Raw genomic sequence first — 16821 nt, forward strand, 5'->3', positions numbered from 1 at the left:
GGCACAGTTTTCTCATCTGTAGAAGGAAGGACCAGGACATATGTCTCCAGGGGCCTTCCAACCCTCACAGAGCCTGGCTCTGGGCAGTTGGAACCTTTGCTCCCGTTTCTCCTCTCTTCTTATTCCCATGCTCTTCCCCAACTCTCAGAGACACTCCTTAGCTCAGGACACTTTGCTTGGGTTCCCCAGGACACAGGACAAGGGTTCCCCCTTCACATTTCTTTCCATACGGAGGCCCCTTGGGCTGGTTCCTACCTTCCCCAAGACCCCCTATTCTCCCAACTCAGGACAGGTGAGGGACCCTGCTCTGTGATGTCCCTTAGCTCACTCTGGGTGGGTGGTGGACACAATTCTTGCTAAGTAAAACAGCATCTCCTCCACTGGTCTCCCAGCCACTGCATTTGCCCAAGAGCTCGGGCTTTGCCATCAGGACGGCACCAGCCACATCTGGCCTCTGCTGCTTACCAGCTGTGTGACGTTGGGCAAGTTGTTTTCCTGATCTGAGGTTGTTTATTTTCATCTGTCAAAGGGAACTGATGTTGCTGCTGTCACAGGGGATGAGCATGCTGCTCCGTGAATGTTTGCGGGTCAGTAGCTGGTGAGGCTGTTTTGTGACCAGCCCCTCAGCTTGTAGCTCAGACACAACACACTTGTTATACTTGAGCTTCCACCTCTCTCCAGGTTCCTCCACCCCAGACACCGGGGTCCTCTGGGGAGATTGCGGCTACAAAGAAGGGGGGATATTTACTTACATAGTGAAAGCAGAGAGTCTCAGCCTCAGCACTACTGACAGGGCTGCGGAGTGCTTTGCTGTGAGGACGGGTATGTACATTATAGAGTGTTTAGCAATATCTTTGGCCTCCACTCACCAGATGCTGGCAGCAGCCCCCTCCCAGCTGTGACAAGAATGTCTCCAGATACCATCAGATGGCCTCTCCTTGTTGAGAACCACTTTCTTAGAGGCCTGGCTCCCTGGGGAAAGGGTAGGTAACAGACTAGCGGAAAGGGGGTTGTCAGTCGCTTTGGAGTCCGGAGGAAGTTGCGTGGGCGGCCTGCCTCTGCCTCGGTGTCTGCAGCCTGCAGGCCGCATTGCCTGGGAGGGAGGTTGCCCAGTTCCGAGCAGTCATTCCTGGCCTGAGTCCATGGAGACTCATTAATCTCCCATGAATCGCATTAATAAGCAGTTGGCCGGTTCTCCTCTTCCCACCCATTCCAGCCCTGCCTAGGGCTGAGGGACTAGTCACGCCAGTAATGGGAGGAATTCACATGTTTGGACCTCATGTCCCCCCATGAGCCCCATTGCCCCAAGGCCCTGGCCTCTCGCCCTCTAGGTCCTGGCCCTTTCCGTTCCCTGCGCCTGCGCCGCTCCCCCAGAGGGGCAGTAGCCAGCCCTGGCTTCCCCTCCCTTCAGCCTGCTGAACACTTACTGATGGTCTCTGGTGTGCCAGGCACGGTCCCAGGGGCCAGGGAGGCAGCAGTGACCAAGGCGAAGGCCTTCTCTGCTGGGTGCTTACTTAGCACGACAGAAGACCCACCATGAACAAATTGAGTGAGAGACAGGGGTGGTGACTTGGCCCCTGGACCCACAGCTTTCTCTCTTCTTAGAGCACTGCTGCCCCCGCCCCCCAGTCTGTCCTCCCCACCCTAGCTCCAAGCACTGCCACTTGGTGGCCCCGCGTATGAATTTGGGCAGTCTCTGAGCTAATGCTTTCTTCAGACAAAGACTCAGGAGGAAGGGAAGCGGGAGACTCCGGGAGATCCTAGAAATGAGGGATCTGCATTTCTGTATAGGGTGGACAGAGGTGCGGGCTCTGAGACAAAGAGGGGGCCGCCGGGCTGAGGTAGGAGAAGGGAGTGTGGGGGAGGCAGAGCTCTGCCAAGGATCTCTGTCTCAGTCCTCTGGGCGGCCTGGACCGGTCTTCGCCCTGGTGAGGCGTGTGACATCAGTTCCTGGGTTCTGGGTCTGCCTTGTCTCTAGTTTCCGTCATTGACCCCACTGTCTCCACATGCTCTGTCATCTCTGGACATCCGGAGGCGCCTGTGTCTGCAGTGGCAGGCCATGTGAGGGTTCCCCTTTGCTCTTTCACCTGATACTCGTGGGTGCTCCACCCAGGGCAAAAAGAGCGGCCATGTGTGAGTAAGGGGTGTGGAGAGCTGGGCTGACGTGACAGAGATGGAAGAGGGAATGCAAAGCCAGAGAAGAATCAACTACAATCTCCTCCCGAACCCAAACCGTGCATCCAACCTTCCCCCTCCCTGTCCTGCCCAGGCAGCACTAAGTCCTTCTAGAACCCCACCATCTGCTCCCACCTCCCCAGGACCCTGGAGGCCGCCCCAACCCACCCCCCTCCCTCCGCTGGGGCTGGGTTGGGAGTCTGTCCCCTCCCAGTTTCTTTTCCCTCCCCTAGATCCCTCCCCTGTGGCAGGCGCCCAGGTACCTGGCTCCCTGACATAGCAGTTGCGGTCTCCCGTTATCAGGGCACCCCTGTGGGGTGGGGCTGCTCCATTTGTTTAAGGTTTAGGCCTGAGGGGCCCCAGCCCCCATGACGCCCAACCTGGCCCCATATAAGCTGAGGGGCCCCAGCCCACAGCCTAAAGCAGTCGTCCAGCGCAGTCCGTCCGGCATGGCCCAGCTGGCCCACTGCGTGCGCCCCACCTTTAGCCTCCACTGCTGCCTCCTCTTCCTTCTAGCTTCTCGAGAGGCAGGTAAGATGCCCTCAGAGGCAAAGGGGTCCCCATGACATAGGGGGATAGAAGACAGAGAGGAGTTGTTTCTTAGCATTTATAGTGTTGAATGACCAATCACAGAAATGGACAGCAGGTGAATGTGCGGTGGGAAGGGGTGGTGTGGGGCTGCTGCCTACAGCTGTCTAGGGTGTTCACTGCTCAAGTTTGCTGACTAAAGGGCATGTTGGAGAGGAAGTCTAGTGGACGCTCTGCTCCTCGCAGGCACCCAGAGGGGGCCTTCTCCTAGCTTGCGTGAAAACACTGTATGGGCTGGCAGTCCTCGGTGGGCAGCAGTGGGGACCTAACATTCCCTGAGCATCTGCTGAGCGCAAGAAACTCGCAGGTGCTCAAGGTACTTCATCCCATTTTATCTCCTCAAATCCCCTGGGGTGGTTAATAACATCCCATTTTATAATGAGGACAGTGAGACTCAGAGAGGTTAACGGCCTTGCCCAAAGTCGTGGTGGCAAGCAGGGTTCCGGCACTCCACACTGGCCGCGGCCCTCGGGAGGCCGGGTGCACTTCTCCCGTGAGAGTCCTGGTCAGTGCTGACCTGGGGTCCAGGCCTAGCTCCGGCCCATTTAATTTGCCGTACATCTGTAAAGTGGGAGGAATGCGCCCTGGCCGGTACCAATTGTCGGTGCCTACTGAGCATTTACTCTGCGCCAGGCACTTACACAGGCTTACTTACTAATCCTCACCGCAACTTGATAAGGAGTGTGCGGTTTTGTCTCCACTTCACTCTGGGAAACATTCCAGGGCTTCGATGAGAAAATGAATGTGTGAAAGTTTGACGAGCTAAGCAGACCCTATAAGATAAAGTGAAATCACCACATTAGTTCACTTAGTTAAGAAACAGTTCTGTGACTGAACCCAGGGAGTGGAGACGCCAAACCCAGGCGCAGTTTAGAGGAGGCCTCTGTGACTCGCAAGAGGGTCTTTACAAGGTAAACACACAGAAACAGACTCTGAGAGACTGTGTGCTGGGCAGGGTCACCCACGGTAATGGCGCTGTTGCTGGGGCCAGGCCAGGAAAGTCGTGAGTCTCGGAGCTCTGGGCAGTATTTGGGGTAGGGCAGGCAGCAGCTCCTCCTTCCACGTGTGTTTGACTGAGGGTGAAATTAGAGGAAGTTTCCCCTTCCCTGAGCTCAGCGTCATATAGGGGTCAGAACAGGGGGCTGGGAGGTTGAGAGGGACAGTGGCTGAGGAATCTTCAAGTTGCCTCTGCTAGGTCTCAGCTGTGCCTTCCGTCATCTGTGTCCTGGTTTGATGGCTTCCCCAATTCGAGGGTCTGGGGACAGAGGCACCAGAGCCACCATCAGCCCCACATGCCACCACCTTCTTATCCCCTTCCTGTCGGGCTGATTGTGCCCTGCTGCTCTGCACCACCTCCTGTCCTGTGGAGGCCCAGGAAGAGGAACCTCTAGAGGCAGAAGGGAACGAGTCATGAATCAACGCCACACACATTCACTCTTCAGGGAGTTTTGCTCGAGGGCACAGGGCTGGCTCAGGGCAGACTGGAACCTGAATTTTAGAACAGGACACTCTGGGCTGGGTGCGTGTGGTCTGGGAGATGCCGCATTAGAGCTTGGCTGGGTGGGATAGAGGGGAGGGTGGGGAAGGCAAGGGAAGCTGGATGATCAGATCATGAGAGGAAGAGCGCATGCGAGGCGGGGAGGGCTTGAGGCCGGGCTGGGGTTGGGACAGGGTCAGGACGTGAGCACATGACTGTATCCGGCAGAGAGAGAGGCTGGAGGAAGAGGGCAGAGTGACGACTGGAGTGGATGGAGACCTTTAGCCCACAGTTTTGGGGGATACCTGTCATTTATCCAAAGGACCAGTCAGTACCCAGGTGGGGCCAGAGCCCTGGGGAGACTCTGAAAAGGAACTTTTCCTACAGTAAATGCTATTTGATTTAATTTCTATGACAAAAATAATACAGTGGTACCTTGGTTTTTAAACATAATCTGTTCAGGAAGACCGTCTGAGTTCTGAAACGTTCGAAAACCGAGGCACAGTTTCCCCATAGCAAGTAATGCAAAATGGATTAATCTGTTCCAGACCTTTAAAGTCAACCCCTAAAACTGCAAATTTAGCATGAATTTTACTATCTAATGATACCATAGATCCATAAAATTTACAGCGTTCGTAAACCAAAATGTATGTCAACGGAGACTCGAAAACTATATATGCTCATTCTAGAAACTGAAAAATAGAAAAAACTAGAAAGAAAAATAAAATCTTTTCTAATACTTCCTGGTCACCCTGGCAACCAATTGAGTGTATTTCTCTTTAATTTTTTTTTTATGTGTCTGTGTGTTAGGTCACATATTGAGTTTATGCTGTATTGACATTTTAACAAGCATTACACACATTATTGCAAATTTTTGAGGTGCAGGACAGCAAGAAACACCAGAAATGCTCTTTTGGGGGAGGCTTCTCTGCTGGCATGAGTCACTTAGTAGCATGTCCACTTTCTTTTCAAACAAGTGAATAAAGCAGATTCAATAGATCTTTGGAATTGTACATAGTTTTGATGTTGTGGGATTTGTTTTTATTCTTCTTTGGCAGTTTCCATCCCATTTTTATTGAAGTACAAAAAGTGCAAAGGTGAAATATAGGATTGGTGTCAAGGAAATCATTAAGTGTGAAGGTGAACACTTGATTCACAGTACCAGCCCTTCCCCCCACCCTTTCCCACAGGTACAGAGCAGTGGAACAGGGGACAGGGGAAAGGCCAAATAGATCCACAGGCTCCCCAGGAAACAAGGCTGGGAGGTTTTTAGTCTTTTATCCAGGCTAAGCATCCACCTTCAGTGTCTTCTGCTGAAGCCCGATTTTCTCTCTGCCTATACCTCAGTACCAAAAGAGTCCTTTATAGGCCCTATTGTAGTTAGGGAAATGACTATCTCATGGTGAGAACTTCCTAGGGAAATGTAGCTGTCACCAATAGCAGGTCTACTAGAAAGAAGAGATGGTCATCTTGTCCTGTGGGTTTAGTCACTGATTTGCCTCACGGCTGGCCCAGGACCAGGGAATCCCTGGAGCTCTGACTAATTGTCAATGGAGTAGCCATCTCTGAGGGGCAGATATTACAATTGCTGTCTCCACAGCTGTGTGATGTGGATCTGAATTCTAAGATCTAGTTGTCTGAGTCTGTGTGGCTCCTGTGGCTAAATGACAACTGGTATCCCGGGAATGGTGGGCTAGAGGCCTTTCACCATCTTTTCATCTCAGGGGCTCAATTACTAACATGGCAGAAGTTACATTTTGGTCTTCCAACCTAGGAGGTCACAATATGTTTGTTTTTTACTTAATGTGCATAATGAAAAGTTGTTGGCAAGGCTTTTAAAGAGTTCGTCAGTCTCAAAATATTCTCTCATTCATTTATTCCACAAATATTTATGAAGTGCCTCCTATGGGCCAGACATTGTTCTAGGCTGGAGACAGCAATGATCAAACAAATAAAAATCCCTACCATTGTGGAAGTTAAACTATTTATTGTACATTAGAAAGGAGTGAGTGTTATGTTGCTAATACACGGGGGGAAGTGGCCCAGCAATGCCTCAGAGGTATATGGAGCAGGTAGGTCAGGAGAGACACCGCGACTACAGAATCTAGGGGTGGCCCGCGTGAGCTCAGGCTCCCCTTGCTACCAGGAGGAGAACAGGGCAAAGCATGAGATTGTTTCAAGACTACCATTCAGATTCACTAAGAGCTTTGAAGAGTCGGCTGTGCAAGTCTTCTATGCTCCATGCTTCCTTTCATCCTCACGTTAAGCTGGTGCAGTTGACATCACTGTTATTTAATGTACAGCTGGAGACATGGGGCTTCAGACCATTTAAGTGACCAGAGCCAGGATGCAAACAAAGTTAGTGATGGACCCCGCTGGACCTCAGTCCTGTCCTCTGATCCCTTAAGGCCAGCGGAGTTGCCACTCTGCACTTTTGCTTATTTATTCACTCCGTGGATATTTATTCACCCCTTACCATGTTTAAAAGCATCTGGGGTGTAGTGGAAAGCCTGACTTTGCAAATGATTTTACCTCTTTGAGCTTCCTTTCCTCACCTGTAAGACAGTAAGATATACATGGCTTCACAGGTTTGTGGTGAAGATTAAATAAACGAATATATGAACAGCATCCTTCAGGGGTTCCAGAAATGTCCGTTCTTCTTTCCATAAGAGACTGGCGGACCTACAGCCCATGTAGTGTGGTCTTCACCAGTAAGAGTCTTGGCCCAGGGGCTGGGAGCCCAGAATGTATGTTCAATTCTGGCTCCACCTCTAACTTGCTTAGGGTTCTTGGGGAGATTACTTAACTCCTCGGAACATTGTTTTCTCATATGTGAAAAGGGGAGAATAACAAGTAGCTCTCAACCTCAGAGGGTTAATACATGTCCTCCTCTGTAGGACCTTCCTGTCTCACAGTCAATGTTCAAGAAAAGTTGGCCATTGCTATCATTAGGGATTGTGTGCAAGTCACCATTCCTCCATGAAATTCAAGTTTCTCAGCCGTCAAATGGGGACGTTGACAGTGTTTAAGGTACCTTGTGGGGAGCTGAGAGATTGATCACCATAGAAGAGAATTCAGAAACAATATCTGTGAGGCCAACAGCCTGGCCCAGCCTGTCCAGTGAATGAGAGCGAGTGATGGTACAGCTGCCAGGCAACCAGAGAATGGGGCTGGTGTAGCGAAGCGAGGGCCTGACAATTCAGCCTTCCTTTCTTTCTAACCTTGATTGCCTCCAGCGACTTGGGCTTCTCTACTACCTTCACCTACTTCTTGTCCCACCCATATTTCTTTTAAGGACTGAGTTCCCCAGCCCCTAACTCTCCTTGTCAGCAGGGAGGTGGGTGGACTATGGGTTCCTGGGATAGGGAATGTGCCCAGGTTCTGGTTGCCACCTTGAGCTAACAGAGACTAGAAATCTCTGTTATGTAACAACACTAGCTCTCTCATTCTCCTGGCTAGATATCAGAGACATCTCCTCTGTCCCCAGTGATTGTTTTTCCACAGGATTAAGTCCCATATCTATTCATTGATAGGGGTGTTTTCCCTCACACCCTGTCCTTAAACAGTCAGTTTCTCCCAGAATCCAGCTGCCTCGTTCATTCCTCTTAGGACCCCCCAAGCAGATACCTTTTTCTTTTAAGAGGGCCACCTTCACCTATCTCAGATGGTTTTAGTTGTGAGCTTCTGAGAGCGGGGTCCAGTGGGGGAACCAAGGAGCTGAGTCATCTAATCTACTTCCCTTCATCCAGACCAAACTCCATCATCAGAATGAAAGTTTCTCATCCTCCATCCCTCTTCATATCCTTCTCTTAGTCATTACTTGTGTGTCTGCTTACTAATCCTTATGGGGAAGTTCTGCCAGAGATCTTACCTCAGTCTTTCACATTGTTACATTTGGGAACTGGAATGTTATAGAAAGATGAAGATTCTGATAATTATTTCCTTTCTTCTAGCTGTCATGGAAAGGGAATTTCATTTCCAAAGTATTATATAAACCCTAAAGGAGCACTTGGGGATCAAAATGCCACTCAATATCTGCTCTCAAAATTTATAATTTGGTAGGCAGGGCAGGGGGTAGATGTTGACAGGCACACAAACATCTGTAATGTTAAGTTGAATATAGCAGGAAAGAGTAATTCACAAAAAATTTTTTTGTGCACTGAGATGAAGCTAGATCTTATCTGCTTGGAAGAATCATGAAAGACACCATAAACCTAGAAAAATCTAAAATTGAGACTTGAAGAATAGAAGTGAGAAGGGGTGAGGCGGCATTCTTGCTGAAGACACAGCCTGAACAAATGTTCAGAGACTGGAGGTGAAAATGGGGATTAGATATCATAGTATTCTGAGCAGAACGGCTGGTACAGTATATCTGGGGTACTAATGGGACACCTAGAGATGGAAGTGGACCGGGAAGCAAGGAAGAACAAGGAGAAAGTTTCTTACTTGACTTTATCCCTTTACAGGTGCTATCACATTTCAAAAACTTCACAAAGCTGGTGAATCTCCAACATCTGATCATTTATCCCCTCCTACTCCAGGCCTTGTTTATAGTACCCCCTCTGACCATGCTGCTCTTCATTCAAGACACAGCCCTCCAGACCGCTCTAAACTTACAGAAACACATCAGCCCAAACACCATTGCAATACCACACATCATCTCAAGTTTATTCACAAACCTACTGATAATCCCAAAAGCTCTACAACTCATCATGTAGCTCCTCCCACTTCTGAACAAAACCACAGCAATCAAAGAAAAGACCCAATTATCCGGAATGGACGCTCTGTTGATTCGGCTGACTCCACTGAAACACACAAAAAATTGTCTGATACCAAATTTCCAACTCAAAAACCCAAGAGCAAAACAACCTGTTCTAAGACCACGAAAAGCAAAACAGTAACAAGAAACCAAAATACAAGTGTAACACCATCAGAAATTACCACCATTACTTTAGATAGTAAAAGAACCACCTCACGTAAGACCACAACTGTTCCTCACAACTCAGTCAATTCAGAAATCAATAAAAAACCAACACATTACTCAGAAAAAAGCACAACAGTCACAAAGACATCATACAAATCTGTAAGAACCACAGAAAGGAGAGAAAAAACAAATGATCATACAACAGATGCTAATTATAAAACCACAGTTGCCTCAGATAAGACACTAACAAAGACTAACAAAAGAGAACAACCAAAAGAGACACCAAGAGCACCTGAAAAATACACACACACACAAGCAAATCCTACATATCGTGGAAAACAGAGCACAACAGCCCATGAAGAGATAACAACACCCCCAGAAATGCCTACGGAAAGTAGACAAAATAGCACAACAGTCCATGAAAAGACAACAACACCCCCAGAAATTCCTACAGAAAATGGACAACGGAGTACAACAGCACATGAAAAGATCACAGCACCTCCAGCAATGTCTACGGAAAATGGACAACAGAGCACAACAGCCCATGAAAAGGTCACAACCTCTCCAGCAATGCCTACGGAAGGTAGACAACATAGCACAACAGCCCATGAAAAGATCACAATAGCCCCAATAATGCCTACGGAACGTAGACAACATAGCACATCGGCCCATGAAAAGATCACAACCTCCCCAGCAATGTCTACAGAAAATGGACAACAGAGCACAACAGCCCATGAAAAGATTACAACCTCCCCAGCAATGTCTATGGAAAATAGACAACAGAGCACATCGGCCCATGAAAAGATCACAACACCCCCAGCAATGCCTACGGAAAATGGACAACAGAGCATATCGGCTCATGAAAAGATCACAACACCCCCAGCAATCCCTACGGAAAATGGACAATGGAGCACAACAGCCCATGTAAAGATCACAACACCCCCAGCAATGCCTACGGAAAATGGACAACAGAGCACATCGGCTCATGAAAAGATCACAGCACCCCCAGCAATGCCTACGGAAAATGGACAATGGAGCACAACAGCCCATGAAAAGATCACAACACCCCCAGCAATGCCTACGGAAAATGGACAATGGAGCACAACAGCCCATGAAAAGATCACAACACCCCCAGCAATGCCTACGGAAAATGGACAATGGAGCACAACAGCCCATGAAAAGATCACAACACCCCCAGCAATGTCTACGGAAAATGGACAATGGAGCACAACAGCCCATGAAAAGATCACAACACCCCCAGCAATGCCTACGGAAAATGGACAATGGAGCACAACAGCCCATGAAAAGATCACAACACCCCCAGCAATGTCTACGGAAAATGGACAATGGAGCACAACAGCCCATGAAAAGATCACAACACCCCCAGCAATGCCTACGGAAAATGGACAACAGAGCCCATCGGCTCATGAAAAGATCACAACACCCCCAGCAATCCCTACGGAAAATGGACAATGGAGCACAACAGCCCATGAAAAGATCACAACACCCCCAGCAATGTCTACAGAAAATGGACAATGGAGCACAACAGCCCATGAAAAGATCACAATACCCCCAGCAATGCCTACGGAAAATGGACAACAGAGCACATCGGCTCATGAAAAGATCACAGCACCCCCAGCAATGCCTACAGAAAATGGACAATGGAGCACAACAGCCCATGAAAAGATCACAATACCCCCAGCAATGCCTACGGAAAATGGACAACAGAGCACATCGGCTCATGAAAAGATCACAACACCCCCAGCAATGTCTACAGAAAATGGACAATGGAGCACAACAGCCCATGAAAAGATCACAGCACCCCCAGCAATGCCTACAGAAAATGGACAATGGAGCACAACAGCCCATGAAAAGATCACAATACCCCCAGCAACGCCTATGGAAAATGGACAACAGAGCACATCGGCTCATGAAAAGATCACAGCACCCCCAGCAATGCCTACAGAAAATGGACAATGGAGCACAACAGCCCATGAACAGATCACAACACCCCCAGCAGTGCCTACGGAAAATGGACAATGGAGCACAACAGCCCATGAAAAGATCACAATACCCCCAGCAACGCCTACGGAAAATGGACAACAGAGCACATCGGCTCATGAAAAGATCACAGCACCCCCAGCAACGCCTACGGAAAATGGACAATGGAGCACAACAGCCCATGAAAAGATTGCAACACCCCCAGCAATGCCTACGGAAAATGGACAATGGAGCACAACAGCCCATGAAAAGATCACAACACCCCCAGCAATGTCTACAGAAAATGGACAATGGAGCACAACAGCCCATGAAAAGATCACATCCCCAGCAATGCCTACAGAAAATGGACAATGGAGCACAACAGCCCATGAAAAGATCACAACACCCCCAGCAATGCCTACGGAAAATGGACAACGGAGCACAACAGCCCATGAAAAGATCACAACACCCCCAGCAATGTCTACGGAAAATGGACAACAGAGCACATCGGCCCATGAAAAGATCACAACACCCCCAGCAATGCCTACGGAAAATGGACAATGGAGCACAACAGCCCATGAAAAGATCACAACACCCCCAGCAATGTCTACGGAAAATGGACAACAGAGCACATCGGCCCATGAAAAGATCACAACACCCCCAGCAATGCCTACGGAAAATGGACAACGGAGCACAACAGCCCATGAAAAGATCACAACACCCCCAGCAATGTCTACGGAAAATGGACAACAAGCACATCGTCCCATGAAAGATCACAACACCCCCAGCAATGTCTACGGAAAATGGACAACAGAGCACATCGTCCCATGAAAGATCACAACACCCCCAGCAATGCCTACGGAAAATGGACAACGGAGCACAACAGCCCATGAAAAGATTACAACACCCCCAGCAATGCCTACAAAAAATGGACAATGGAGCACAACAGCCCATGAAAAGATCACAACACCCCCAGCAATGTCTATGGAAAATGGACAACAGAGCACATTGGCCCATGAAAAGATCACAACATCCCCAGCAATGTCTACAGAAAATGGACAACAGAGCACATCGGCCCATGAAAAGATCACAACACCCCCAGCAATGCCTACGGAAAATGGACAACGGAGCACAACAGCCCATGAAAAGATTACAACCTCCCCAGCAATGTCTACGGAAAATGGACAACAGAGCACATCGGCCCATGAAAAGATCACAACACCCCCAGCAATGTCTACAGAAAATGGACAACAGAGCACAACAGCCCATGAAAAGATTACAACCTCCCCAGCAATGTCTACGGAAAATGGACAACAGAGCACATCGGCCCATGAAAAGATCACAACACCACCAGCAATGTCTACAGAAAATGGACAACAGAGCACAACAGCCCATGAAAAGATTACAACCTCCCCAGCAATGCCTACAGAAAATGGACAATGGAGCACAACAGCCCATGAAAAGATCACAACACCCCCAGCAATGCCTACAGAAAATGGACAATGGAGCACAACAGCCCATGAAAAGATCACAACACCCCCAGCAATGTCTACAGAAAATGGACAACAGAGCACAACAGCCCATGAAAAGATTACAACCTCCCCAGCAATGTCTACGGAAAATGGACAACAGAGCACATCGGCCCATGAAAAGATCACAACACCCCCAGCAATGCCTACGGAACGTGGACAACAGAAAACATCGGCCCATGAGAAGATCACAAGAGGCTCAGATAAGACTACAGAATACCCATCAAAGACCTCAGCAGCCACAGAGAAAATCACAAAAGCCTCAGAAAAGCCTATAGTACACACAAAGAAGAGCACACCTACCAAAAACACCACTCCATTCCCAGCAAAGCCTAGTGAAAACTCAGAAAAGACCACACTGGCCACTGAGACCATAAAAGGCTCAATAAAGCCCACAGAAAACCCAGCAAAAAACACAGCAGCTACAGAGACTGTAAGATCTCCAGTCAAGTTTACAGGAGACAAATCTATCACGACTTCCTGTTGTCATCAAGAAATGTCTGAGAGTACGCGTCTGGTGTCCATTGGTTCTTTTACAGTTTCCACATCCAGCATGGAGCTGAGTTCTATCCTGTCAGAAGCCCCAGGCAACAAGAGCCATCCACACCAGAACAAACATGGCTCACAGGGAGGTCTCCACGTTGGAGAGACAGGGGAGAGTGATTCGTTTCCTCCGTGGGCCATAGTTATTGTGGTCCTGGTGGCTGTGATTCTCCTGCTGGTGTTCCTTGGCCTGATCTTCTTGGTAAGGAACAGGGATGCTCTAGGGGAATGAACCCATGGGACAGGAGTTGAGGAGAAGTTATAGATCAGAACTAGAGGGAACAATGAGTGTCGGAGAAGAGGCATGGTGGTGGGGGAGATGGGACTGGGGGCAGTGGTGGTGGAAACGATGGGGAAAGACAATATAGATGCATGAAAAGTACAATTGGAGGAAAGGCTGTGGCTGAGGAAAAAGGGTGTCGAGGAGGGAAAATTTGGGGCTTGGAGACAGAGTCTGGGATGTGAGATTAGGGGATATGAGGACAAGGGAAATAGGACAGAGGAAGGAAGTGGAGATGAGGCCTGCGTTCTGTATTGAATCTGGGGCTGGAATAAGGATCCAGTTTTGATGGAATCTTGGGAAAGGAGCAAGCCTAAGGTCTGGATCAGGAAGAAGAGAACCAAAGGGCCTGAGATGGGGTGTTGAGGAAGCAAATGGCATGGCAAATGGTACTCATTCCTTCCCCCCAATCGCAGGTCTCCTACATGACACGAACACGCCGGGCGCTGACACACACCGCCGAGGACAATGATCCGGAGGACGACGGGGGCCCCAATTCCTACCCGGTCTACCTGATGGAGCAGCAGACTCTCGGCGTGGGCCAGATCCCTTCCTCACGATGACCTTTCAGAAAGTGCCCACCCCCAGCTCGTCCACGCCCTGCCTCTTTCCTGGATGAGGAATTAGACTCACAATTCCCATTTCCTGGACTCCAGGAAGGGCAAAGCACTGACAGTTAACAGCGTCAACCCTTCGTCTGCTGTGTTCTTATTGAAACTGGTGAAGGGATGAGGTGATAAGCAAGAAGGATGTGAATTTGGGGGATAGAAAAGAAGGAATAAGTAATACAAGCAAGTGTTCTCTGTAGAAGATGATAGTCTGAGAATGAAAAGATGTTTGATGGACACGGGGTGGGAACCGATACAGGACACTGAGTCCTGAGAGGGGCAGCACGGCTAACGGAAGTTCAGGAGCCTTAGAAGGCAATGCCCAGATCTGACTTGTGAGGTGGGATTATGGGAAGGGGGAAACTGAGAATAGAGGCCCCGATTTCAGTAGCAATCTATAATATTTCTATCTGCTGTTACTTGAAGTGCATATAAACAGGCTTGTCTCTGAGTTCCCTGGGCCCCTACCCTTACTTTTTTTTTTAATGAAAAAAGTAGGATCTGAAAGGAAAAGAGGATTTTATTTTCTTCTCCACCTTCTCAATTCTCAGTAGAAAGGAAAATTCCAGAAAAGATCATAAACATCTCTTACTCAGATTGTTCTTCCCTCCCTCCTGAACCTCTTGTTTTTCTAAATGTCTACTGTGGGCATCCTGTAGGTTTGGCTCCTGGGTTGTGGGTGGGCACACAGGGTGAGATTTTGTTTGACCTACAGTCTCATCCAATGAAAGCCATCCCAGAACTTCCCTGATGGTGTTCTCCACTCAGCATTTCTTTTCCTGTCTCTTCCAACAAAAGCCAGTCCTGGATTTACCTGGTAGAGTCACCATCTTCTCTCCTGCCCTTATCCTCTCTCCTCAAACCTTCACCCAGATTTTGATTTTCCCCCTTGTGAGCATTTCATCTGTGTATGTTTTCTGGATTTTCTCTCCAATTTAATAAAGCCCTTTCACATATCACTGATTGAACAGAGGGGGAAAGGGAAAATTAAAAGATAACTTCCTTTTAGCTATTGTTCTTTTATAATAAAGTGTAAAATATTTACAAAGTAAGGACTTTGTAATAACTAGGTAATAACTTACATAGTTATTGGACTACCAGTTGGGAGAAAGTCCTGACAGATGTTCCTGGCTCTGGCTGTGACCTTCCAGATGACCTTGAGCAGGAGTGCCTAGAGGACAGGAGAGGAGACTGAATTTCTGTTGCTCCTAAAATGGCTCACTTCTGGATTTAGATAAGAGCCATTCAGAGTTCATGCTGAGCTCAAATTGCATGATGACAAAATGAGAAATTTAGTTACTTAATAAGCGAGTATTTCTAAGCACCTATTATATAGTCTGTTGAGGATTATAAAGAACTTTAAGGCATTGCTCCCACCTGAGACACAAACACAGGAAAATTAAATAATTCAGTAAGAATTATCACAAGGCAGTCCTACACAGAATAAAACAAGACTCTAATGAATGAAATGCAATATTTATGGGCCTTTACCATGTCGTCCCATATACACATATGTTAGCCCTGTTCCGAACCCATTCTGTGCCAAAATGTCAGTCCCAACAGAACTGCCGCCCGTCACCCACGGAGCCTTGGCCTCACTCTCACCAGGGCACCTCGGCTGCTCAGAAAGTTACTCTGGTTTCCACAGGCCTTCCGACCTTAACTCCATCCAGAACCAAATGGCGGGGCCGTGGTCGCTATTTGCTCCTTTTGGCATTCCCATTTGAGGGACACTGGCAGCCTATCCTAATCTGGACACTGTGTCACTGAATGTTCTGCCAGAGCCCAGCTCTGGGCTGGGAGGGCCTCAGGCCTGAGTATCTCTCTGAATCTCCCACCAGATATCTGCTCTGCTAAGGGCAGGATTGTAGCTTGGACGCCAGAAAGGAGGCATGCCAGGTGCCAGAGGGACCTCAGACTTAGGTCCCTGGAGAAAGCTTTGAGGCAGAGAGGGACACCTGAGGTCTGAAAGAGGGCTGGGGTGCCTGAGAAAAAAAGGAACAGGATGCCTGGTTTTTAGTCACCTGGCCAGATGGTGACTCAGCTACTGTGTTTCCCCGAAAACACAACCTAGCCTGACCATCAGCTCTAATGCTTATTTTGGAGCAAAAATTAATATAAGGCCTGATATATTATATTAAAGACCTGGTCTTAATATTATAGTAAAATAAGACCAGGTCTTATATTAATTTTTGCTCCAAAAGATGCATTAGAGCCGATGGTCCTGCCAGGTCTTATTTTCGGGGAAACACGGTAACATGTGGCAGCTGCCAGGACAGGAGAGTCACTCGTCCTGGGAGGAAAGCAGATACCCCCTAACCTCAGCCTCTAACCATTGAATTTTCCCAGCCTGGACACTAATTAAAAAAACCCAAACAAAATAAAGCAAAAACACCTCTGCCCCTAGAACGCCAAACATTCAAATGACCAAGGCCGGCCTGCCAAGGCGCCAAAATGGAGCAAGGGGGTAAAATGGAGCACTTGGCGAGCGGGAGGCAAGCGGACTATGGCCCTAGGACAGGCCAGCGATCGTCCCTTCCCACTTCTCTCCCTTGTCTCTTTCCTACTAATGATCACTTTGAAATCTAAACGGAACCCTTTAACAAGCACCGGGGCTGGGCTCTCATTAGGGAAAGTTACTTCACGAGTGGCTCCCTCCCAAAACGCTTATCGCGCCCTCCCTGCCACCCCCCACCCCCCACCCCCGGGAGGGAGCA

General features: G+C 48.6%; 1 protein-coding gene across 1 annotated transcript; it reads left to right on the forward strand.

Moving 5' to 3' along the window:
- The first annotated feature begins 2543 nt into the window (after positions 1 to 2543).
- Positions 2544 to 14059, forward strand: MUCL3 (mucin like 3). Its single transcript, XM_033099581.1, has 5 exons — positions 2544 to 2706; positions 8707 to 9216; positions 10111 to 11897; positions 12147 to 13418; positions 13913 to 14059. The coding sequence occupies exons 1-5, from the start codon at positions 2544 to 2546 to the stop codon at positions 14057 to 14059; spliced, it is 3879 nt and encodes a 1292-aa protein (XP_032955472.1).
- Positions 14060 to 16821: the final 2762 nt, after the last annotated feature.

This window comes from Rhinolophus ferrumequinum, chromosome 3, assembly GCF_004115265.2.
Source record: "Rhinolophus ferrumequinum isolate MPI-CBG mRhiFer1 chromosome 3, mRhiFer1_v1.p, whole genome shotgun sequence".
Lineage (NCBI taxonomy): Eukaryota > Metazoa > Chordata > Mammalia > Chiroptera > Rhinolophidae > Rhinolophus > Rhinolophus ferrumequinum.

What these genes read in the sequence shown, in the direction of transcription:
- MUCL3 (XM_033099581.1), top strand. Translation starts at nt 2,544, where the DNA reads ATGACGCCCAACCTGGCCCCATATAAGCTGAGGGGCCCCAGCCCACAG. An exon ending in TCTAGCTTCTCGAGAGGCAG is followed by an intron (nt 2,707 to 8,706) that starts GTAAGATGCCCT and finishes ATCCCTTTACAG; the next exon opens with GTGCTATCACATTTCAAAAA. An exon ending in CTACGGAAAATGGACAACAA is followed by an intron (nt 11,898 to 12,146) that starts GCACATCGTCCC and finishes AATGGACAACAG; the next exon opens with AGCACATTGGCCCATGAAAA.